The sequence below is a fragment of the Cydia fagiglandana genome, chromosome 2 (assembly GCF_963556715.1).
Source record: "Cydia fagiglandana chromosome 2, ilCydFagi1.1, whole genome shotgun sequence".
Lineage (NCBI taxonomy): Eukaryota > Metazoa > Arthropoda > Insecta > Lepidoptera > Tortricidae > Cydia > Cydia fagiglandana.
Window position 1 is genome coordinate 8,923,665 of NC_085933.1, and position 25,326 is coordinate 8,948,990.

General features: G+C 39.0%; 1 protein-coding gene across 1 annotated transcript in view; it reads left to right on the forward strand.

Annotated features, from left to right (window-relative positions):
- Positions 1 to 1,542: 1,542 nt before the first annotated feature.
- LOC134675199 (glutamate dehydrogenase, mitochondrial) overlaps positions 1,543 to 25,326 on the forward strand; it is a 39,515-nt gene continuing 15,731 nt past the window's right edge. Inside the window, exons 1-2 of the mRNA XM_063533411.1 lie at positions 1,543 to 2,118; positions 21,319 to 21,519. Of these exons, the coding sequence (XP_063389481.1) occupies positions 1,698 to 2,118; positions 21,319 to 21,519 (622 nt within the window). The 5' untranslated portion in view covers positions 1,543 to 1,697. The remainder of the gene's footprint in view (positions 2,119 to 21,318; positions 21,520 to 25,326) is intronic.

Here is a 25,326-nt window from a genome sequence, read left to right on the forward strand (position 1 = left end):
ACGCGGGCACCTTGACGAAGCGGTCCGAAATGTACTTTTATTTACGCGTTAGCGCATCAATATTTTTATTATGTTAGGCCCCGTTCGCACGGCAGCTTTTTCAACGCGCGTTAAAAAAGCGTTTGAATGACGCAAATGGATAACCATGTATTTATGTATTCACACGAAGGCGGTTTTTAAGCGCGGCGCTTTTTTATCGAGCACTGTTCGATTTTCGGCGTTGAGCGTTGGCGTCAAATTGAATAGAGCATACGGAACTCCGTGTATCTGTTCTCACAAGCGTTAAAAAAGCGCCGGCGCTGCTGTCAGTTGGCTGTCAACTGTCAATTTTTGGTGTCAATCGTCAAGATTATTATTAGTTTCACCTTAAAAATGTCAACTTATGCTTACAAATTCCTGAAATATTCAAGCTATATTCAAATAATACATCGTAAAAGCAAATAAAGTATGGCTTTGCTGAGATGCGTACGTGGCAGTACGACTTACAAGTGATTTTTAAGCGTTCATATGAACACAAATATTGGAAACGGTAAAAAAGCGCCAACGTCGGGTTTTAACGCAACGCTTTTTAAGCTGTCGTGCGAATGGGGCCTTATGGTTAATGGACTGATTAAATTTTCAATTATTAATTTAGATTTATAATGACATATTATTGAGGCCATGTTTTATATATTCATCAAGTTTATTTCATATAAGCTATAAAGCGTTGTTTTTTCAACATGTAAGTATTTTTATTTTTTCACTACTACGTATGCTTACGCAACGTCCAACGCGTCTCGTCGCTTTTTCGATCGTTATTTGAAGCGAGACAAAAAATCCGCATCAAAGCTCTTCACTCAAGGGCCCAACCTTTTCTGTTCTCTTTCACGACGCAGCAACTAGTATCATTTCTCTCTCCTCGCTCTTTTAAAATGCCGTTTGTCAAAAAAGGACAACCATACTGTTGACAAGGTGGACTTCAAATCAAGTGTTGCCTTTCTTGATGCGCCCAGGCTGTGTATGTGTGCGTAAAAGCGTATATGTGTGCTCTTTTAGGGATGTGAAAAGTCGATATTAATCATGTTATATATCGATAAACGCTACACAGCGGAACGAAATAGCGATTAATTGAAGCTTCAATATCTTCGTTAAACATAAACATAATTGAAATGCTAATAGATAATGAATATATTATAATATAATTCAATTATTGCGGAACACCTATTTTAGGAGGTATTTATGTATTTTAATTAAATATCGGAACTTTCCCTTGGTTCCCTGCTGGGGCGTGACTATAAAATTGTGATCTGATAACCACAATAAAGAATAAAAGCGTTTTTGGTCATTTTATGTATCGTTAAGCCTTTGAAGTCAAATTAAAATTGCAAGAAATGTCGATAGTTTATCGATATGACTTTATCGACATGGCTACAGCAACGTGGGCCACATTGTTAATCGTACACTAAACAAAAGTGGCAACAGTGACAGCTCGCTGAGGCTCCGTCTTTATATATTATTAAGTCTATGTCTTCACTACCTGCGGCAGCCGGCAAGTCCTTGTTTTTTTATCGTCTGCGACTAAGTTCATTCAATTCAGTGGTCGAATCCGTCGGGGCGGGTCGTCACTGTAACAAGTAACATCACACCATATTTTTGTGTATTTTAACATTTTAAAAGGCGACCTAACCCGACTTTAGTACTTAATAAAATCAGTCAAAATGTTACACCTTAAAAATATTGCTAAATCCGTAGCTCCGCCTTTAAAAAATGAAGCAGCCAACATGGTCAGAATCGTGCCTGCCGCTGCGAACGTTCTCTGCTGCCGAACTTACGCCAGCCATGAAATACCTGAGAGGCTTAAGGATGTTCCTACAAGTGCAAATCCGAGGTTCTTTGACATGGTGGAGTATTTCTTCCATAGGGCCTGTCAGGTAGTTGAAGACAAATTAGTAGAAGACATGAAATCAAGAGTTCCCGTCGAAGAGAAGAAGAAGAAAGTGTCTGGTATCCTGAAACTGATGCAACCCTGTGACCACATTTTGGAACTCCAGTTCCCCCTAAGGCGTGACTCTGGAGACTATGAAATGATCAAAGGTTACCGTGCTCAGCATTCCTCCCACAGAACGCCCACTAAAGGAGGTAAGTGCCCTTAACATTATATTTTTTTATTAAAATCGCATATGTACATCATAAGAGTAATTATTTGTGCCACAGTTTGTTAAATCCGATAATAGTGGAAATGTATTTATAGCTCAAGAGACACGTGATGTTGCCGGCTGCCGTAATGTTACGTAGGTTTCTAGCGAAATTTACTGGGAGTGAAATAAATTAACATTACTTACTTACCTAAGCTTTTTTCAATTTGTGCTTTATCTGTATTTGGTAAAATGTATCTAAATTTAATTAGGTGGAAATCCATCTAAAATAGAGATAGATAACTTAATCTTAGATGATTGATACACAAAGAAGTAGGTAGATAGATGTCCTATCTACTACACATGTGCTAGTTGTTTAGTCCAACTGTTAGATGTAATTTTCTTAATTACTATTATTCGCACAGTTTACGACAAATAAAAAACAAAAGAGTCGTACATATTTAATTTTGCGAGTGCTAGTGCTAAACTTTTAGGTTAGTTGCTATTGCTAGCTAGCCAATCTAGCCATGTCATGTCTAACCAAGAAATAATAAACTGTCTAACAATAGGTAATTAAACCAGCATGAAAGGAATTATAAATTAGGTAACAATTTTCAGGAAACAATCGATATAGGTAAACAGGATCTTGTAGGTAGGGTGGGGAAATTCCCTAGTTCAGTCAGCAGCAGAAGTTGCTAAGCGGGCCAGGTGTTCAAAATGGTCTTAACGTGACTTTATTGTTAAGAGAATAAGAGCGTGTCAATTTAATTTTTAACTACTCGCCCATTTAGCAACTTTTGCTGCTGACTGTACGTACTCGTTAACATCGTTAAAATGTGATTTGATGTGATTTTTAAGTCTAGAAAGGTCCTATTACTATATAAATACTGAATGATGAAACCAGCCAAGAGCGTGTCAGACCACGCATAATGAAGGGTTCGTCCGTACATGCGTGTATTACGAAAGAAACCGGCCTAGTGCGAGTCGGACTCGCGTTCCAAGGGTTCCGTACATTAAGTCCGACTCACGCTTGACTGGACATTTCTAATAGTTTTTTTTGTCATCTATAGGTAAAGAACTATTTTGTGTATTTTTTTCAAAATTTTAGGCCCAGTAGTTGCAAAAATTTTAGAGCACAGAAAACTGTGTTGCGGAAAAAAGGGGAGGGGGGATGGTAATTTATTGGCTATTTTCTTAATAAACTTCTAACCTATTGTTTTTTAAATTATAGAAAAAATATATTTGAAATTCTCAAAATGAGCACTTTCAATATTATAGTTTGAAAAACTTTATTTTTTATCTTTCTCATTTACCCCCCAAAAGTGGCCCCTATGTTTAAATTGTTTAAAATTCAATGTTTACATTACATGTTCGTCTTTGGGTCACTAATTTACATAAGTGTACCAAATTTCAACTTAATTGGTCCAGTAGTTTCCGAGAAAATAGGCTGTGACAGACGGACAAACAGACGCACGAGTGATCCTATAAGGATTCCGTTTTTTCCTTTTGAGGCACGGAACCCTAAAAAACAACTGGCGGCGCTTTCGCCCTTTTATTATGGGAAGTGTTTTGGAGAAAAGTCGAAAACGGATCTAAAGGGGGCCACAGATTACTTACCAGGACCCCTATTCGACAAGCGACGTTTGACGTATCGTGTTGATCTCCCGTTGATCTGGGAAAAATCATAAGTTCTCGAATACGTACAATGTCAAAATTTGACATTAACAATCCACAGTTAGGGTGACAAGCAAACCAAACCGAACCACCCTTAGTTTAGAGTTGAGTTTTGGTTGTACCAAATGATATTATCCACCGTTGATGGAATCAACACTCAGTATGCAATAAAATCAACTGTTGATTTGACGTGGATGCGAAATCTGACAGTTGTACGTGTCGAATTTGGCCCCAGTTCGCCAGACGATATCAGCCTGTCTGTCAGTAGTTCGGAGCTGTCTCATCGATTGTCAAGTTTTGAATCGTAGGTATCTCCTTCTTTTGCACTACAGATAGAATTATAAGACATTCGGTTCTTCAATCGTTTATCTTCATTTTCGTCTACCGGATTTTGAAGGAAATGAATACCTACTTATTTGTGTTTTTTTTTTAAACATTGTCAAAAAAACTCTTTTTTCGTAACTATTCTAGATTGCTGTGAAGAATCTTACATATACGAAATCTACATATTTGAGTTCGTCTTGGGCGTCTCGAAAAACGTGTCTAGGAATTTAATTTTAAACGAATTAAGTAATGAACCCGAAAGTTATGGCTACAAAACCAGTTTTTTTTTAATTGTTCACTTTAATGCCAAATATCTCGAAAACAATGAACTTTCAAGTAAATATGGGGTACTATATTGCTTAAAGCCGTTGCTGTTAATATGATAATTAATAAGCTACAAGAAACATTAGAATACGAAGGGATTCAGATAATAAGCCATTAAAAAAATATAAATTAAATTAAAATAGGTAGGTATTTTCCGTTGAAAGTATTTCTTAAGTAAGTAGGTAGGTACCTAGACCTAATATTCCTTTTTTTAGACGAAGTCAACTAATAATATTGTTAACAGGCCAGAATCGGCGAAATTTTATCCGTAAAAAATAATGCGGAGCGGAAGAGATGTCAGATCTAAAAGTTCTCCCTTCTTCGGTCGTGTTTAAAATTGAATCGCCACTCGTTGCGTTGAATATATCACAAACTTGTTAGACCCGGGGGCCTACCGCGAAAACCAAAGTTTGGAAATTGCGGGGATCTTTCTTTTACTCCAATGAAGGCGTAATTAGAGTGACTGAGAAAGATGCCTGCAATTTGCAAACCCGGACCCGGGTATGTCCTTAAACTACGACCAAGACCACCGGAGGACGGGCAGCAGCGTCCCTTGAGTGCGGTGGAGATACTGCGATCGCCAACCCGCATGCCAAGCGTGGCGATTACGGCATTCACCCCCCATGAAAAAGTCACATAAACCACGGCCCCGAGGTTCCGGCGACCCCCGGTGCCCTGGTTATGGTAGCGGCCAGGGTATTAGCGGGGTCAGGGGTGCTAAGAATCTCCGGCAAAGGTCCGGCTACCACCATCGACGGCTCCTGGCCCTGGCAACATATAATACGCTTACACTGCGGACCGACGAAAAGATAGTGGAACTGGAGGAAGGATTGAGCAAGTTGCGCTGGGATATCATAGGGTTATCTGAAGTCCGAAGATAGGGGGAGGACACGATAACGCTGAAGTCCGGCAACTTGCTTTATTTCCGGAGGGCGACCAACAGTCCCAGGGAGGTGTCGGGTTCATCGTCCACAAGTCTCTCGTGAACAACGTAGTGAAGATCGAGAGTGTGTGGGCCAGGGTGGCGTACCTTATACTCAGAGTATCCAAGAGGTACTCGTTGAAGGTCATACAGGTGTATGCGCCGACTTCGACACACTTCGACGACGAGGTGGAGGCTATTATGAGGATATTTCGAAAGCCATGCATAGCTTCAAAACCTACTTCACCGTTGTCATGGGGGACTTCAACGCGAAACTGGGTAAGAGAGATGGTGAAGAGGTGAGAGTGGGACAATTTGGAGTTGGAATTCGGAACCACCGGGGCCACCTACTGGCTGGTTTCTTGGAGCAGGAGGGACTCTACATGATGAACTCCTTTTTCAAGAAACGCGAGCACAGAAAGTGGACCTGGATGAATCCCGACGGTGCAACTAAAAACGAGATTGACTTCATCATGTCGACAAAGAAGCATATATTCAATGATGTATCTATGATCAATCCATCACACAACAATCCATCTTCCACACACCGGCAATGTGTGGAAGAGTATTTTCATATGATCTCGTTTCTGGTGACACTGCCACACCCGCATTTGCGTGCAGGGTTAGCTTGGTTCGGTTCTGTGCAAAGGGACTTGAGGTACCTATAAATGTTTGCTATTGTAACGTAGTACATTTTTCTAAATTTGAAATAAATATTTTGGGTCGATTGATAATTAAAAGAAAAATACCTCTTCTTATTTCAACGTTTTTAACGGTGTCCAAAACAAACCTCATTGATTGCATTTCTATGCATAATCTGTTGCATTCAGATGCACCTCTCGATGCTTATCTGTTGTCGGGGTTGTCATATGACTAAAAATAATTAAAACTTGAGATATTTATGTTGTCACTCCAGGAAAACTTTGTATGAAGTAGGTAGGATTTATAAGATAAAAAACAATTTCGATTTAAAACAAAACATAGAAATTACAGACTTACAAAGTGGCTCTGGAATGAAACAATATTAGATTAAATGGTAAAAATATATTTCTTAGGCTCAGGAGTGATGTTGTCTAAATAATTCAGACAGAATTTTCGTGGGATTTGTGTCTTCAAGGGACTGCCACCCTACCTTTTGTTAATAGGGCTCTCAGGGACTCCATATTGGAGATCATTCGAGAATGATAGGCACATTTGATTTGGGAACCCCTCTGGGGACACTCGCTCGCAAGAGCCCAATTTGTGGGAAGACCACACTTTCGGCATGGTGGTCTGAAAGATGGAAACGGCTTGAGTCCTTCGGAAGCTCCACTGAGTGAGTAGAAATTAAATTTCGTGGTGATCAACTCCACAATGGCGCGAGACGTTGTGGGTTTGTTGTTAACCAGATTGTGGTTCTTTGCAGAGAGACTCCTGCTCGAGGGAAGGGAGCGCTCCGCCAGAAGGCTTAGCAGCTACCAGTGCGGTGAGCCAAATTTCCAATGGTTTCATCTCTTTTCTAGCGGCCATAAAGGGCGTAGGCTAATATAACCTTTTCTCGGTTTTCAGGAGCCGGGATTTATTCATTTATTTATTCATTCATTTATTTCATTCGTTGAGTAATTTATCTCAAAAAGCTTCAAAATCCTAGAAGTCAATTTCGTTTTGGAGACCTCCTGGAGCGAGGAATTTAAGCACGCCATCTGCCTCTGCCACGTCACTTTGGTACCACGTGCGCGGCCCCTGAGCTCTACGTCACAGCTCAGCATCTAGCTTCACCGGGGAAAGCAGCCTGTCACCCCGCTGCATCTGAGGAACGTTTAAATTCTGAGGTCGGTCCTTTCCATGATTTAATTTAGTAGGGCATCAGCGCCAGCTGCAAAGTTTAGAGTAAATTTAGAATTTTGAGCAACCACTAAAGTAAGATAAAGACATTGGAAAATCCTGGTACATAGTATTTAGTATAAAAATAAATTAGTTCTTAAAATAAGTAGAATTCTGTGTGAAGCTTTATTCTGGACCTGTTAAGCGGCCCAGCTGTCCACTGAGCTAAGTTCTAAAATTAGGTGTCGTCAAATCAAGTTAAAGGTTCACACAGGACTCGCAGGTTAGGATTAAATCACAAACTTACCACTGGCAAGATCTTAGGTTTAATAAAGTTTCTATAATATAATTTGTGTTCGCTTTTTCATCTCCCAAATTAGGTTCCTATAGCAAGCAATTTTAGACACCACATTTTTACTAAGTATTTAATTTCATTTTTTTGTGCTAACGTGCTATAGCTTTCTTTGAACAAGCCGGAGCTTTGCAATTTATTTAACCCCTTTAAAATAGCACGTTTCACTGGCGCCCTGGGAATAAACTTGCTAAAGGAATCTTGTGAAATTTCATGTACCAGGAAAGTTGTGAAATATTTACTGTGTTACTCACCTTTTTGTTTAGTGTTGGTTGCTCTTTATTCATTAAATAGTCTTTAGATATAATAATTTGAAGATTTGATTGCAATTTTGCTGGTTTGCTGCAATTTATTTGATGTTTTTTGGAAGAGAAAGTGACAAGCAGTTTTTTGATTTTTGAGGTTATTGCCAACCGTAAAAAATAACGTGGTTTTGTACTTTGCACCAAGTACATGCTAGGAAATTTCACTCATTTTAGATATTAAGATTTAATTTCAACATTTGTTTTGAATTTGTGTCGTTTTAAGCGTAAAATTGAAATTTAAAAAGGTTTTTGTGCATTGTTTTGTAGTACGGACTTATTACAAAGATATTCGAATTTGAGAAATAACAATTAATTTGGAGTACTTGCTTACATTTCCCTTAAATTTCTTTAGTGTCAGCTCATTGTTACACATTTAAAGAAAACGACATTGGATTTTGTTGGAAATATTACTTTCTTGGAAGTTTGTGGTATTGTTTGGAACCAATTTCATAGTAGCTTTCACTTTGCAAATTTAAAAAGAAAGTTGACGTTTGAAAGTGTACACCTGTCAGTTAGAAAGTATTTTCGGTAGAAAAAATACTTTACTCATTAAGGATTATTTTGTAGATTAAAGTGGTTTTAAGAAAATAGTACACTATTTAATATTATTTAATCTTATTAGAAAACAACATAGTGATACAGTCATACATACAATACATATTGTTAATACCAGAATTTTCAATACAGTAGTTTATACACTAGTTAAAAATGGAGCGCAGCATTCAATTTCACAGTCTTTTGAAGGATGAGTTGATTTATGAGGTTCAAATTCGGTCGGAAACTCCTGCAACCACGGTTGACGCTTTGAGAAAGCAACTTAGGTCTCTTATTTTAGAAGCGCCTAGCGAGGACATCGTGGAGACTGAACTGTCAGCGGAGTCGGAGCTAGGCATTGTCTCGGAGAAAGTGATCGATTTGGCTTCTATTGTTGACAAATATTGTGAGACAAAGGAGAGGTATTCTTTAAGTCGCGCTAAAGCCCTCGGCTACCATATTTATCACCGTCTGGCTAGGGTTCAGCCGGAACGCAACCAGACATTGCTAGAACTGAAGACTAGTTTGCAATCCAAGCTTGAGAGTTTATTGGCGAAGATTGAGGGGCCAGGTTCAAGTCCAGCAGCACCCAGCGGCAGCGCAGAGGTTTCAAATCCAAATCCTTTGGTCTCCGGCAATAATTCTGAAATGTTAACAAGCGGTATTAGGGAAATGCAGGTTCAGTGCTCTAGTGATTTGAATATTTCAAAATGGCAGGTTAAATTTAATGGTTTAACAGACCCGCGCTCATTTTTGGAGCGTGTGGAAGAGCTTAAGGAAGCAAACGGGGTTTCAGATGCCAAACTATTTAGGGCGGCACCACATTTATTTGTAGACTCGGCATTGTTGTGGTTCAGAGGTGTCAAGGGTTCGGTTTCAAGTTGGCAGGATTTAAAGTTACTTTTGTTGGATGAGTTTGTCCCCGGTGACTATGATTTTAGGCTGAGACAGGAAATTCAAGCTAGAACGCAGGGGGAAAACGAACCCATCCACTTATATTTTGCGGTAATGTCTGGCATGTTTGCTAGGTTGAAATCAGACTTACCGGAGGAGGCGAAACTGGACATCTTGTTGCACAACATTCGCCCACATTTTACTCAGCAGTTGGCATTGGTAGATATTAGTTCGGTCGCCGAACTGAAGGCTTATTGTCGCAAGGTTGAGTTTTCACAGCAAAGGGCGAAATTATTTGTAGAACCGCCAAAGGTCAGCGAGCATACACTTTGTCGTGATCATGTTTATAAAGGCTCCAGTGCCAAGCAACCTCAGGTGAATGCCATCGCTGCTAAACAAAGCTCAAGCTTCGCGACCAAGTCGGATAGTTCCTTTTCACAGCGAAAACAGCAACCAAGGTTTTCGGACGCGAAGTTTTCGAAACCACATCGTGGAGTTTGTTACAAATGTGGTAAACCGGATCATAATTTTAGATTGTGTAAAGAAAAGCCTAAATTAAATTCGTATAGCTGTTTTGGCTGTGGCAAAGCAAACACAATCAGATCGGAATGTGAAATCTGTCAAAAGGGTAACGTTACAAAACCAATGCAACAACAGTCAAAAAACGCCTAAGGTTGAATCGTAGCAAGTGTCAATCGAATCGATTAAAGTTTAAATCGATTGAACAAAATAAAAATGCTAGTTCGATTGCTACGATTCTGTTTGCTCCAAATAAAGATGATATTAGACCATATTTGAAATTTAAAGCGAATGATTTTGAGATTTATGGATTGGCCGATAGCGGTTCAGCATTGTCAGTTTTAGGGAACAATGCACATTTAGATTTTGTCAAATTTGGTTTTACATTTCAGGAAGCGTACTCTAGTTCGTGTAGGGTCGCAAATGGAGTAAATTGCGAGTCGATTGGGTACATTTTTGTCCCGGTTACCTTTGAAAATACTACCAAAGTAATAAAGTTTGTAGTAATACCCTCGATCGTGAATTACGTTATTTTAGGGTATGATTTTTGGAAAGCTTTTGATTTATTGCCTGAATGTTTGAAAAATGCGGAACACATGACTCCACCTGAAAATTATTTTAGTTGTAACGGTTTAAGTGCAGAACAAGTACACACGATTCGGTCTTACGAGCATTTAACTGCGGCCGAGAGGGAACTCGCGGACACCGTCGTAGGGAAATTTAAAAACATTTCGTTCGAGGAGAAGGGGCTTGGCAGAACCAGCTTGACGGAGCATGTTATCGATACTGGTGATGCCACGCCCATTAAAACGAAACAGTACCCGTTATCGCCGGAAAAACGCGCTGCTTTAGCCTCCGAGTTGGACCGTATGTTAAAATTGGACGTAGTTACACCCTGTGAGAGTCCGTGGAATAACCCGGCTCTTTTAGTTAGGAAACCTAACGGTGATTGGCGATTTTGCTTAGATTGCAGGAAATTAAATGCGGTCACAAAGGGAGATTCGTATTCCATTCCGTATATACCCCAGATTTTGGATAGTTTGAAGGAAGCGAAATATCTGACCTCGATCGATTTAAGTTCCTCATTCTGGCAGATCCCGTTAGCTGAAACCTCACAGGAGAAGACAAGTTTTTGCGTGCCCGGTCGTGGAATGTTTAAGTTCAAGGTCATGCCTTTTGGTCTCTGCGGCGCATCGGCGCGTCAGCAGAGGCTGATGGACAGCCTTATTGATCACAATTTGACAGGTGACATCGAAACCGGTTTAGCTTTTTGTTACATCGATGACATCGTGATTTGCTCATCAGATTTTCAGACGCACTTGCTTTTGCTAAATCGTGTGTTGGCGAAGTTGGAAAAGGCGAATTTGACAATTAATTTCGAGAAATCTAAGTTTTTCAGGCAGTCCATAAAATACCTCGGTTACGTCGTGGACGAGTTCGGGTTGCGTACTGATCCTGACAAGGTTTCTGCCGTTCTAAACTTCCCCACACCCACAAATGCGCGTGACGTAAGGGCATTCTTAGGAACGTGTTCCTGGTATCGACGGTTTATCCGAAATTTCGCATCGATAGCCGCTCCTTTGAATAAACTTACGTCACAGGGCAAGAAGGCGCCACCTTTCGAGTGGTCTGCGGAAGCAGAGGAAGCATTTAAAATTTTGAAGAACGCTCTAGTGACGGCACCCATTTTGGCGGTACCGGATTTTAAAAAAGAATTTTCAGTACATTGTGATGCGTCTTCATACGGAATCGGTGGAATGCTTTCCCACAGTGTTGGCCGTAATGGTTAATTCTAATTAACAATTAATCAATTGCATTAACCATTGATTCCGCAATTAATCAATTGCATTACGCATCAATTTAATTAAAGTTAGTTAGAATTGAATCTTGAGACGTTTAATTACATTGATTGTCAATCAAATTGCCTATTTAATGGCATTAAAGTTTCAAAAAAATAATTAGAATTGCTCTCAATTGCATTAACGTTTAATGGAATTAAATATTTTTTTCATAAACTAATAATTAATGTTAATTTTGCTTGAAACTATTAAATGGGAATACACCCATTATTGGTGTATTTTTATTTGTCCCTGTGATGTGTGAGTTGGAGACAAATGGGAAACGGGGACAAATGGGATTTATTCATTTGTATGAAGCGCTTATTCCATCTGCTCCAGGCGGGAACAAATGGGAAAGTATCGGATAATGATGTGTTCCCATTTGTCCCCACACCAATAAAGTGGGGAAAAATGGGAATAATTTATATGCAAACTGCACATATATTTCCTATATGTTCCCCGTGGGGACAAATGGGAATACACCCATTATTGTTAGTTATAATGGGTGCTCATAAAATTAATAAAATTAATAAAATTAATAAAATTAATAAAATTAGTAACATTAATAAAATTAATAAAATTAATAAAATTAATAAAATTAATAAAATTAATAAAAGTAATAAAATTAATAAAATTAATAAAATTAATAAAATTAATAAATAAACAAAATTAATAAAATAAATAAAATAAACAAAATAAACAAAATAAATGGTGACGCGGGCCGTACTTTGTTAATATTTATGACTTTATGAGACATTGTCGTTTGTCACTATTACATACAAAATAGCCAAGGCGGCACTCGGGCCGCAAGTGATAGGTTCACGAGCCGCATGCGGCCCGCGGGCCGCAGTTTGCCGACCGCTGGACTAGACCTTTGATCCCTTGGACGTCTTTATAAAATTACGATATTTATTCTTGTTAATTGTTAATTATCAATCACATGTTTAATTTTCATTAAAAATTGTTTTAGTTTTTAATGGTTTGTAAAGCAATAACCATTAATTCTTTTTAATTGTTAGTGGTTCGTAATAAATTAACATTAATGCAAATTGATGTTCAATGCAATTGATAATTCATTTTCCTTCAATGGTTAATGGCTAATGGCAATTAACCTTTTCAATGGTTAATTTTTAATGGTCAATTGCATTAACGTTCGGCCAACACTGCTTTCCCAGACCATCCAGGGGGTTGAGCATCCGATCGCATACGTTAGCCGCGCCCTAAACAAAAGTGAGCGAAATTACAGCGCCACTGAAAGGGAGGCTCTTGCGGTCATATTTTCAGTGGAGAAATTTCAGGCATATTTAGGCTCGCGTAAGTTTAAAGTGATCACGGATCACGCGTCACTCAAATGGTTCATGAATCTTGAAAACCCGTCAGGGAGGTTAGCTCGTTGGGGTTGCAGACTGTCTCAATTCGACTTTGAGATTGAGCACAGAAAGGGATCGCTTAACGTTGTGCCTGACGCACTGTCAAGACTCATGCAAGTAGATGCAATAAACGTGACAAATGATGACGTTGAGCCAGATGAATGGTATGATAAGATCTTCAATGGCTGTAGATCTTTTCCCGCAAATTTTCCAAATTTTTGTTTAAAAGACGGGAAACTTTTTAGACTTTCAAAGTCAAAGTATAATTTGTTGCGAGAGTTCGATTGGAAGGAAGTGGTGAAGAAGTGTGATCGTAAGAGAGTTTTGCAGCAAAATCATTGCGAAGCAACTGCTGCGCATTTAGGTGTTTTTAAAACTCATCGCCGGTTGGCGTTGACCTACTTTTGGCCCGGTATGTATAAGGATGTAGTCGAGTTCGTAAAAGCGTGCGATGTTTGTGCAGCGTACAAGCACTCGCAGAAACCGACTGCAGGCCTCATGGGACAGCCAAAGGTATGTCGACGACCATGGTTGGTAGTTAGTATAGATCTCGTCGGTCCACTGCCGCGCTCTCGCGCAGGTTATACATTTTTATTTGTTGTTACATGTTGCTTTTCTAAACACACACTGCTATTTCCACTTCGCCGCGCTACAAGCGCTTTGGTGGCGAAGCATTTTGAAAACCATGTCATTTTGGAACATGGCGTGCCTGAAACCGTGATTGCAGACAATGGAACGCAATTCACGGGATCAGAGTTCAAGCAGTTATTGAAACGTTACAACGTACCTAACATTTTTTATGGCCCGCGCTATACTCCGCAGGTAAATTTAGTCGAGCGTTATAATAAAGTAGTGATGACCGCCGTAGTGTCTTACGTAAAGGACAATCACCGTACATGGGACGAAAAGCTGCACCAAATCAGGTTTGCGATAAACAGTGCAGTAAGTGAGACCACCGGGTATTCTCCTTTCTTTTTAGTGCACGCTAGGGAACCCGTCATTAACGGCTCGTTTTATAAAGATACTGGGCCGCTAGCCAAGGTTACAATCGCTATCGCTTCGACAACGAAAAGCTTAATGTCTCTCTGTCACTCTTCTGTATAAGTGCGACAGTGACAGTTGCGTTTCGATCGCTACGGAGCGTTAGCGATTGGCAGGTTGGCTACGCGGTCTGATAAACAGTACGATGTGGGTATGCCTAGAGAGGAGTATGCAGGCGAATTTGGTTGTATGAGAGACATTTTTGAGCAGGTTAGGTTACGTATGCTGCAAGCACATGAAACAAATGCCAAATATTACAATTTGAGACGCCGAGAGGCGAAGTTTTCAGTAGGGGATATTGTTCACAAGCGTACTTATACACAAAGTGACGCCTCTAAGTTTGTTATGTCAAAACTCGCACCTAAGTATGAACCGTGCAGAGTTAAAAAGGTTTTATCTCCTTTAGTTTATGAGCTTGAAAGGCTGGATGGTCACCCAATTGGGTCGTGGCATATTAAAGATTTTAAGTAGGAAATGGAAGTTAGGTTTTGAGGTGGAAGTTATCTCTGGACGCAAGACCCCGAGTCTCTTTAGGCTTGTCGTCTTGCCACCAGAGTTGACAACCACTATCACCTACCTCTCATAACATAACAAAAACGGTTGAGATCGTTAGTAGTGTTAAATATTCGGTAAATATTTAATTCACGAATTTTGTTCGGAACGTGGCGAACAGTAAAACTGTTACGTTATTATTTTTGCATGGGCGATGAATGGTTGAATCTGTTAGTGCGTGATGTATGTGCGGTGCGATCGAAGCTGTGCTCAGTCTCAGAGCGATTTGGACTATAGGACTTAGTATGGTTTTAGAGTTTGGAAGAGTTATCCTTGGACGCACGATCCCTCGTCTTGTACCAGTCGTCGTGCCGCCAAGGACGACAAACCACTCACCTGCTAAGTACCTCTCAACCCCAACATTGGAGCTATCTTTAATATGACCATATGGTAACGCATTGTTACACTTTGTCCGGTACTTACCATACCCGACAAATATCGAAATAGTACTTTATTTTGTTTTTTTAACTTAGCGTTTTTTTTTAATTCACGTGTCGTTAGGCGTAAGTCATAATGATTTTTTTATAGTACTATTTCGCATGTTGCCGTACCTCGGTTTTTTTATTTAGGTATACCGTAATTTTTTGGGGGTGTTGTGCAACATGATTTGGGACGTTTCGTTTCCTCCGACAAGTCAGTCGGGGACAAATTTTTTAGGTAGAGATTAAAACTCAATTTAGCAACTTTGATGGTTTGAAACTTAGATTTTGTTGGATTGTTTTCCGGTTTGGATTTATGGTTGTTGGAGTCGGGTGATGGTTTATTGCCCAGACTTCATCATTTTGCCCGGACAAGGAGAGTTTATACTGATGAATGCTGAATATCGGTCCTGGCGGTTGGAATTGGCTTTCTCAGTACAACTGCAAGCTTTTTCCGCGTTGTGCTGAGAAGGCCAACGGTTTGTTCACTGGTTAGTAAGGTATAACGGAGGTTTTTTTCTATGTGTTGCGCAGATGGCCGCATAGTTTTTTTTTCACCTTCCGTATGTTAACGTGGGTTCGAGAATTTATATTTTGTCGTTTGTTTTTAGATTCGGTTGATCCATGTTTGGGGAAACGGTAGATTATTTTTAAGATATATAGAATAGAGTCCTTAGACTCCTATAGACAAAATCTCGAAGCCGCGTTAGATTTTTGTTCAATTTGATTAGCTTGTTTATTAGGTTAGTTTTCTTGCCTTTGGTGTGTTGTTGGTCTGGTCCAATAAACTTATTTGTAGGATCCGAATCGCTGAGGACAGCGAGCGGTTCACCTACGTTGAACCTTAAAATCGGGGAGGGGGGTATTGTAACGTAGTACATTTTTCTAAATTTGAAATAAATATTTTGGGTCGATTGATAATTAAAAGAAAAATACCTCTTCTTATTTCAACGTTTTTAACGGTGTCCAAAACAAACCTCATTGATTGCATTTCTATGCATAATCTGTTGCATTCAGATGCACCTCTCGATGCTTATCTGTTGTCGGGGTTGTCATATGACTAAAAATAATTAAAACTTGAGATATTTATGTTGTCACTCCAGGAAAACTTTGTATGAAGTAGGTAGGATTTATAAGATAAAAAACAATTTCGATTTAAAACAAAACATAGAAATTACAGACTTACAAAGTGGCTCTGGAATGAAACAATATTAGATTAAATGGTAAAAATATATTTCTTAGGCTCAGGAGTGATGTTGTCTAAATAATTCAGACAGAATTTTCGTGGGATTTGTGTCTTCAAGGGACTGCCACCCTACCTTTTGTTAATAGGGCTCTCAGGGACTCCATATTGGAGATCATTCGAGAATGATAGGCACATTTGATTTGGGAACCCCTCTGGGGACACTCGCTCGCAAGAGCCCAATTTGTGGGAAGATCACACTTTCGGCATGGTGGTCTGAAAGATGGAAACGGCTTGAGTCCTTCGGAAGCTCCACTGAGTGAGTAGAAATTAAATTTCGTGGTGATCAACTCCACAATGGCGCGAGACGTTGTGGGTTTGTTGTTAACCAGATTGTGGTTCTTTGCAGAGAGACTCCTGCTCGAGGGAAGGGAGCGCTCCGCCAGAAGGCTTAGCAGCTACCAGTGCGGTGAGCCAAATTTCCAATGGTTTCATCTCTTTTCTAGCGGCCATAAAGGGCGTAGGCTAATATAACCTTTTCTCGGTTTTCAGGAGCCGGGATTTATTCATTTATTTATTCATTCATTTATTTCATTCGTTGAGTAATTTATCTCAAAAAGCTTCAAAATCCTAGAAGTCAATTTCGTTTTGGAGACCTCCTGGAGCGAGGAATTTAAGCACGCCATCTGCCTCTGCCACGTCACTTTGGTACCACGTGCGCGGCCCCTGAGCTCTACGTCACAGCTCAGCATCTAGCTTCACCGGGGAAAGCAGCCTGTCACCCCGCTGCATCTGAGGAACGTTTAAATTCTGAGGTCGGTCCTTTCCATGATTTAATTTAGTAGGGCATCAGCGCCAGCTGCAAAGTTTAGAGTAAATTTAGAATTTTGAGCAACCACTAAAGTAAGATAAAGACATTGGAAAATCCTGGTACATAGTATTTAGTATAAAAATAAATTAGTTCTTAAAATAAGTAGAATTCTGTGTGAAGCTTTATTCTGGACCTGTTAAGCGGCCCAGCTGTCCACTGAGCTAAGTTCTAAAATTAGGTGTCGTCAAATCAAGTTAAAGGTTCACACAGGACTCGCAGGTTAGGATTAAATCACAAACTTACCACTGGCAAGATCTTAGGTTTAATAAAGTTTCTATAATATAATTTGTGTTCGCTTTTTCATCTCCCAAATTAGGTTCCTATAGCAAGCAATTTTAGACACCACATTTTTACTAAGTATTTAATTTCATTTTTTTGTGCTAACGTGCTATAGCTTTCTTTGAACAAGCCGGAGCTTTGCAATTTATTTAACCCCTTTAAAATAGCACGTTTCACTATCACGTAGGTTCGGATCTTCGGAGATACGTAAATCAATCAACACACCACCTAAAATCAGTACCTAAGTACGTCAACACATCACCTGGATAACATATGAACGTATCTGTACCTAAGTAGTTTTCAGTAGGCTAATAATGATATATGTGATAATGATAAGTAATTCGACCGCGTTACCAAGCCCGCGACATGGGGGCTTGGCTCTGACGCGCCAACCGAAAACGCTTATGTAACAAGAAAATACAATTTCACGTCATTACACTTATATAATTTGAAGGTCGCGCTAGATAATCACTAGAGCAAACTGAACATGAGATGAATTTGTGTAATGTAGGTAGTAGGTACTGTAGGTACCTAACTACTCCGGGCGGTCACGTTTCACTATCGGAGTCATGAAATGTTGACAACATCTTGAAGATGTTTTTCAGATGATATTTTTATTGATAGAAATAAATGGATATCAGAAATATCTGCGATTTCGATGTCGATGTCTGCGATCTACGATGGATATCAGAAATATCTGCACCTTTCGCATATACCTAACTTTGATTATGGTTTAGGTACTACATATTTGTTTTCGCGTTTTCTTGTTTAGTAAACAAATGCAAACCACAAAGAATCTATTGTCATTTACCGATTTCAAAACACCCCGAGTTTTTTTTAATACAACGTCGGTGGCAATCAAGCATACGACCCGGCTGATGGTAAGCAGTCACCGTAACCTATGGACGACTGCAACTCCAGATGTGTTATATGCGTGTTGCCGACTCTTTAAAAAGCTGTAGACTTCTTGATGAACCTCTCTCCCGACGCTCCCAAAACAGCTCCTAAAATCATACGTTGGTTGGTACACTTCACTTGGTATTGGTAGGTACCCATACATGGAAGGATTGTAAATACATATTTTAAGATACTCAATTTCTTAGTTTTGCCACAGATTATAATATGTAGGTCTTTTTTACTAACGGGCAGTTAATAAATAGGTAAGCTTATTGTCACTCGCTACGTTTGCACGTGGGTAGGGTTGCCATCCGTCCGGGTTTCCCCGGATTTGTCCTAGTTTAGAGGGCGTCCGGGGAGCGTCCGGGCGGGGTTTCATTTGTAGTCCGGGTTTAAAAATTTCAAGTGTTCGACCGCCGCCGGGCGACGCAACAAGGCCGCCGCGCCGTGCCGCGTCGCGTCGCGATCAACCGACGAACCGACTCGCTACCGTCCCTTACCCCCACCCCACCCCTCACGTCGCAGTTGCCACGATTCGCACTTCGACTTCGCCGATTACAGAAGATTACAGCTGCATTGATTTTTACAAATTCCTTTTAAAAAGGGAAGATATACTAAAAGCTATCGGAAAAAGTGACAAATACAAAAAACCTGAAAAGTAAAAAAAAGTCAAGAGGCTGAGGAAAACGCTTTAAAGTATTTAATTAAAAATATATACGTGCAATAATTTCTTTTACATTTACGTTGTTAGAGATTATTAGTTACGTAAAAGAAATTTAAAATATGGCTGTTGATTAAAGTTTTAAGGTGATATTAGTATATTACAAGAGTTATTTAGAAAAATAAAAAATGCAAGACTGAAAACAACACTGAGTCTCTGTTTAAGTCTAAGAAGATTTTTTTATGTTTGGTTATTTTATATGTTGTTTTAAGAAATAAATAACCTTAAAACTTTTAAAAGGTTTAGGTTTTGTTTGCGTAAGATTTAAGAACACTAAACTAAAATTTCAAATATGTTAAGGGACTTTTTTGTTGTTAACTTATGGCTGCTGATGAAAACTTTAGAGAATTATTATTGAGTTAAAACTTCAAGATTTGTAAGATTTTTTTGTAAAAAAAAAATAAGTAGAAAGTGGGTAAATATTTTAATAAGGTTTGGTTTTTATAACAGAGTAAGTAACTATAATAATTTGTGTTATTTAAGTATAAAAAACCAAACTGACTATTAAAACAATTTGTGACAAACTGTAAGAAGATTTTATTATGTTACTTTTAAAATGATGATAAAAGATGATTAGACTTAATTTTAATGCCTTTAAAAATAAATAAAAAGTTGATTTATGACATTTTAAACCATTTTTTATTATATTGATTAAGTTTTAAAAAAAACTGTTGAAATGTCCGGGTTCTGGGCTCCAAAATCCGGGGTTTTTACACGTCTTGTCCTGGTTGCTAAATTTTAGAGATGGCAACCCTACACGTGGGTAAAATATATCCATTCACTCACCCGCGCAGTAGATATTTTTATCTTCTAGGAATTTAGTGAAACGATTATAATTTCATACGTTTTCATAAAATTTAGGACGCCTGATATTGGACAATACCATATGTTATATTGTATTGCGAACGCTTATCATTCCGTCTGAACGTATGTTTTGACATTCCTGTAGCTTTTGTATTGTATTACAGTGCATTTAGTAACGCATTTAGTATCATATTAAGTTAAACGCAGGGTCCCGTACTTCAACCTGCGTAGTTTCTTTTAAACAAGTCTATAAATAGTTGTTAGTATACACATAATTCACATGTAATATTTGGTTCAATTATTTAACAAAGCTCTTCCTGTCGTCATTCACGCTGGTAATTTCGAGTAATTACCCAAACGTAGCAGGCCACGGGTGATAATACTAGCAATCTAAATGGCAAGGACCTGTGGTTTAGTGTAACAGTGTATGTTTTAGAATTTTAGTTATTATACAATACTCTTTATAGCATGTAATGTAACACCTCAATAGGTACATACAAAAAAATAAAATAGCAATTTTCTTGTATTACATACTTCGTGATCGTGACGTCACGATCACGTTCGATTTAGTAAGAGACGGGGCGTTTTTTGTGTTGATCAGGTTTTAACTGCCGTTTCTGAATTGCGTTAATGTAATGGGTCCCATATAGACATTTCATCCTCACAAATGGATACTTATGTTAGGGAATCGACTGTACCATAAAAAAAACTTGTCAACTAGCTTATTATGGGATAGCAGGATTCTAGGACAAATAAACATTGATTTTTAAAACTATACTCATCCAGAATTAGGTAGAGTAAACTGACTTTAATAAGTAACTGAATTATTGCTGATTCTGGCAGGTTCTCGTAAAAAAAAATAGATAATGGTAGATTAGGTAGTAGAGCTAATCAGGTGAACTTTTCGATTTGGGCAGGTGAAATGAAAAAGCTCATCAATATGATCTCATTAAATGAGAGGAGTAGAGACTGTGCGGAAAGAGAAGAGTCGTAAAATGTATTGGTTCCTTTATATTCCACGACTCTTATCTTTCCACACAGACTGTACTCGTATGCATATAGAACCATTAGAACCGTGGAGTAACATTAACTTGAATCCATAAAAAGCAGGAATATTAAAATTTACCACAAAATGATGTTGTTGAAATGATGGTGTTGTTGTGTTGTCGTATAAATATTCCAGCGACACGTGTAGATAGAACGAGTAAACAACGTCACAAACTCATGCACCTTCACGCTCCGCGATTGTTGTCCTAGATAAATTGGTTGTTCAATACTTAGCTATAGAATTTCGAATTTAGCAAGAACCCTAAATGGTATAACAATCCCGTGTGGTGACTGTAGGTACATAATCAGGCGTGGCTCACTCCGCGATTTCGTCGCTTTGCAACAGGTAGCTAAAAGTACATCCGTTCCACACCAATTTTGGTCATGGCCATGACCCGCGCGTGGCGCTGTCGCCACCTAGCGGACATATCTGTCCTGATCGTAACAGACGCCCTTTGTTAGAGAATGAGTCTTCTGTACCTAGTACTATTATTTATTCTGTGATATTAATATAAATGATGTCACCCGCAGGTATTCGATTCTCAACGGATGTGACCAGGGACGAAGTGAAGGCGCTGTCCGCGCTGATGACCTTCAAGTGCGCCTGCGTCGACGTGCCCTTCGGCGGCGCCAAGGCCGGCATCAAGATCAACCCTAAGGAGTACTCCGAGCACGAGCTCGAGAAGATCACCCGCCGCTTCACGCTAGAACTGGCCAAGAAGGGATTCATTGGTGAGTTCACTTCAGTCACCGTCGTGACCTTCGTATGTTTCACGGCCGCGGCGCAATAGGCGAACTGGTTGGTTGGTGGTGGTGGTTGGTGGTTGGTGGTGTGGTGGTGGGTATGATAGTATGACGCACGATAGTTTCAATTAAATTTGATAATGAGGTTCGGGACGGAGTGCAATGACCTGTACGGTTAGTCGCATTTTTACGACACTGGGTTTGAATCTTCATTGTAGAATACTGGTCAATAATAATACAACCAAACGACTACATAATGGCCATTGGCCAGCTTTCTTTCCTTATGGAAACGCACCAGGGTCGGTTCGACAGTATTTGGAGTGGCACCGACTTCGAACATATCAGTTGCTTTGCTAGCGCATATAAAAGGGATAATATATTTTTGTACCTTTTTGAAGTCTGTTTTTTTTATTATTAATTGAACTCTGTACATCATATCTTTACGGTGGTCTTCCCTTACGGAGCTTGCTCCTACAATGTTATACTAAAGAGTACAAATTAGGTTACAAATAATAATTTTCGATTCCTTCTTAAAAAAAATAATTTATGGTTTTTCCAGATAAAGTTAATTAAATAAATAAATCATTTACATTCAATAAAGTGTATAGGTATACCACCAGACAAGAAGTTAACAATGTACAGTCGCCATCAGATACATCGGAGCGGCTAAGGCGCTCACAAATATCTGAACACGCCTCTATTGTCAGTGCGTTAGAGTGCGTGTTCAGATATTGTGAACTCCTTGGCCGCTCCCATATATCTGCTGGCGACTGTATTGGAATAGGTCAAGTCGGCATAACCGGCACACCTACTGTTGGAAACATGCCAAGTGTGCTCCCACCCATGATCGATTATAGCTTTTGAAACTTTCAAACAACTACTTTTCTCTCGAGCTCAGTTTTTGCAGATTCCTCTGAACTCTGAATGATTAGAATTCAGGAATTAGATATGTATTTGTACAGGGTAAAATTATACAGGGTGAACAATTCAAACCGTGCCGTTTATTAGGGGGAATCCGAGTCAACAAGATATACTTTTTTGTAAATTATATTTATTTAAGATACTTAACTGGAAGAGATCCCTCAAAGGGATAAGTTCGCCTTTGTAATTCTTACTAATTGTATGTTATTTTTAATATGTCTTTTTGTACAATAAAGAGTTTACTACTACTACTTAAGCGGGCGGGAATAGAACCCAGTAATTTCTGACATATTTTCAAATCAGATGTTTACAATTTACATTTACGTAGTTTGTTTTGAACTGACTGTTTAGCACGCTAGTCATGTAATTGCTAGATAACATAAGGAACGCTAAGCTAGTTATTGATTCAGGTCAGTGACCTAGATTACCTAGGTTGAAAGTCAACAGTCTAGCAAATTGCATAATGGTTCTAGACTGATGTTCGTATTGTAACCGGACTGTTACAAGCACTGAGGAGAACCAGCATAAGTGGGTCTCCAATGTCATGGTTCTTAAATTTCTTAATACTTTAAAGTTATTGTAATGGGGTTATTATTGTTACATATATCCTCGCTGGACTCTTTTGCTATCTAGATGCTAAGAGGGACTGGGAAACGACAATAATAATATGTGACGATGGGATTTATAGGCCCGTGAAATCCAAAAGGAAATATGTGACGATCCATAGGTATTAAAGACGCTTCGATAACATTGCGGTGCTACGCGACGTCAGCGTCAACCGCCTTATGATATCTTTACCCGTGGAACGTATCTACACATGTATCTTTCTTTGTCGTTCTTAATAGAAAGTGTCTTGAAAATAATAGATTTAATAAACCTTAAATGCTTTGTGAAGTCGTCTTCGCCGAGAGCAAGCGTGTCTCACTCCGCAATTTCGTCGCTTTGCTACAGGTAGCTAAAAGTACATCCGTTCGACCCCAATTTTAGCGGCCATATCTGTCCTGATCGTAATAACAGACGCGTTTTGTTAGAGAGTGAGTTTTCTGTATCTTTTACTATTATTTATTCTGTGCCGAGAGGTGATTTCAATGTTAAGTATTACGCTACCCCAATTATGTGCAAGACGTGAATGGCACATTAATAAGGTATTATTTGGTATGCCAATATAACTAGCCTCGAGTCAAGCATGTCATTCAGTGGCAAAATATTTGCAAAACATGTAGTCAGAGCTAGTGCTAATGCTGTCAACTGGCAGGCGCGGATCCACCGTTGTGGGCACGGTGGGCATGCCCACAACCCACAACCCTAATAGGGTGCCCGATTGTTTCCCCGAGTAGAATTACGCCGATTTTTGTTTCGCAGACGCTTTGGCAGAGGAACATTTGGTAGAATTTCATTAGGTAAATATAAATACGCAGAGTAGGTAGTCAGTTGATCGATAGGTAAGCAGATTTACTTATCGTAGAATGATCGTTGAGTTTGGTAAAAGTTAAAATCTGAAACACGGTAGGTACCTATATACCTATGAAGGTACTCAGTTAAATAGAACTACCTGTTATAAGTATTTAGTATCAGCTGACAACTCAAATTATTAGTGATACAGAATATAAACAGCATTTTTTTTTTATTGTTAACTTATGGAGTCTTAAATTTAAATTTTAAACGTGCCATGCCAGCTTTTAATTGACTTTGACTGTCATAGGAGTTTTAGAGCGCAGGTCTATATGGGCATGGAAAGGGCTCCATAGACCTTACAAAAAATCGCATGCCATTTTTGGTAAAATTCCGACTACTTAAGTGTAGGGGCAAGTGCTCTACATGTAGACATTTTCCAGATTTTGGCCTTATTTTGTTCATAAATCATAAACTATTGACAATGTCATAAACTTATTTATTTCTTTTGAATAATTATTATATAGTCTATAATTGCAGACTAGTTTTCCCACGTTAGCTAAATAGGAACCATAGATATAAAATAAATGTTAAAATTGATATTTTTGTCCATAGGTACAACTACTGTTTGTATAGGCAGGGTTTGTACCTATGCACAATATTTTTGGTACAACTTTTCAGCAATTATTATGGACTTGATATTGTCTCCAGGGTCTACAAAGACCTCGAAATCATCGTTTAGTATGCAAAGCTTTAGACGAATAAAGCTTGATTTTTCGTTAGTCAGGGTGTCCTAACTTCGCTTCACTTCGGAGTTTTAGGCCCAGATGAAGATTGATACCCGGCCTTTTTGCGATATTGTTAACAAAAAATTCACAATTTTTTGTTAACAATATCGCAAAAAGGCCTATTTTCACAATTTGCGATATTGTTAACAGAAAATTTCGCGCTCGCTGCGCTCGCGTTTCTTTTTTGGTTCTTTAGATGACCCTGTATCTACATATTAGCTTGACTAGTAAATGAATAGAGAAAGACCAAGAAAAGTCTGCAATGATTTTGATAGGCATACGCAGTGCAAGTGCTAATTATAAGTCATAATTTCATAGAAGTTTTGAAGATTAAAATAACACTTGCTCTGCGAGTGCTATCAAAATTGTTATTGTATATAAATTAAAAACGCAAACTTATTTCCCTGTACTGAATATTGTGTGTGCAGAATTGACTGTAAGGGGCCCCGTGCCTCGCACTGCCTAGGGCCACATGCTTAATCCGGCCCTGGCTGCGTCCCTTGTAGTGGCCGGCGTTGGCCCATCGTGTAGAGGAGCCATAAGCAAATGCATTTTTTTAAGTTCACGATGGTAGTCTATCTATCGTTAGTAGTTCTTTAAATACCGGCAGTGTCCACAGGCAAAACCGTCCACAATACTTATATGTAGTGTGATCGAGTGCCACTTGCCAAAAACTTAAAAAAAAGTTATATAA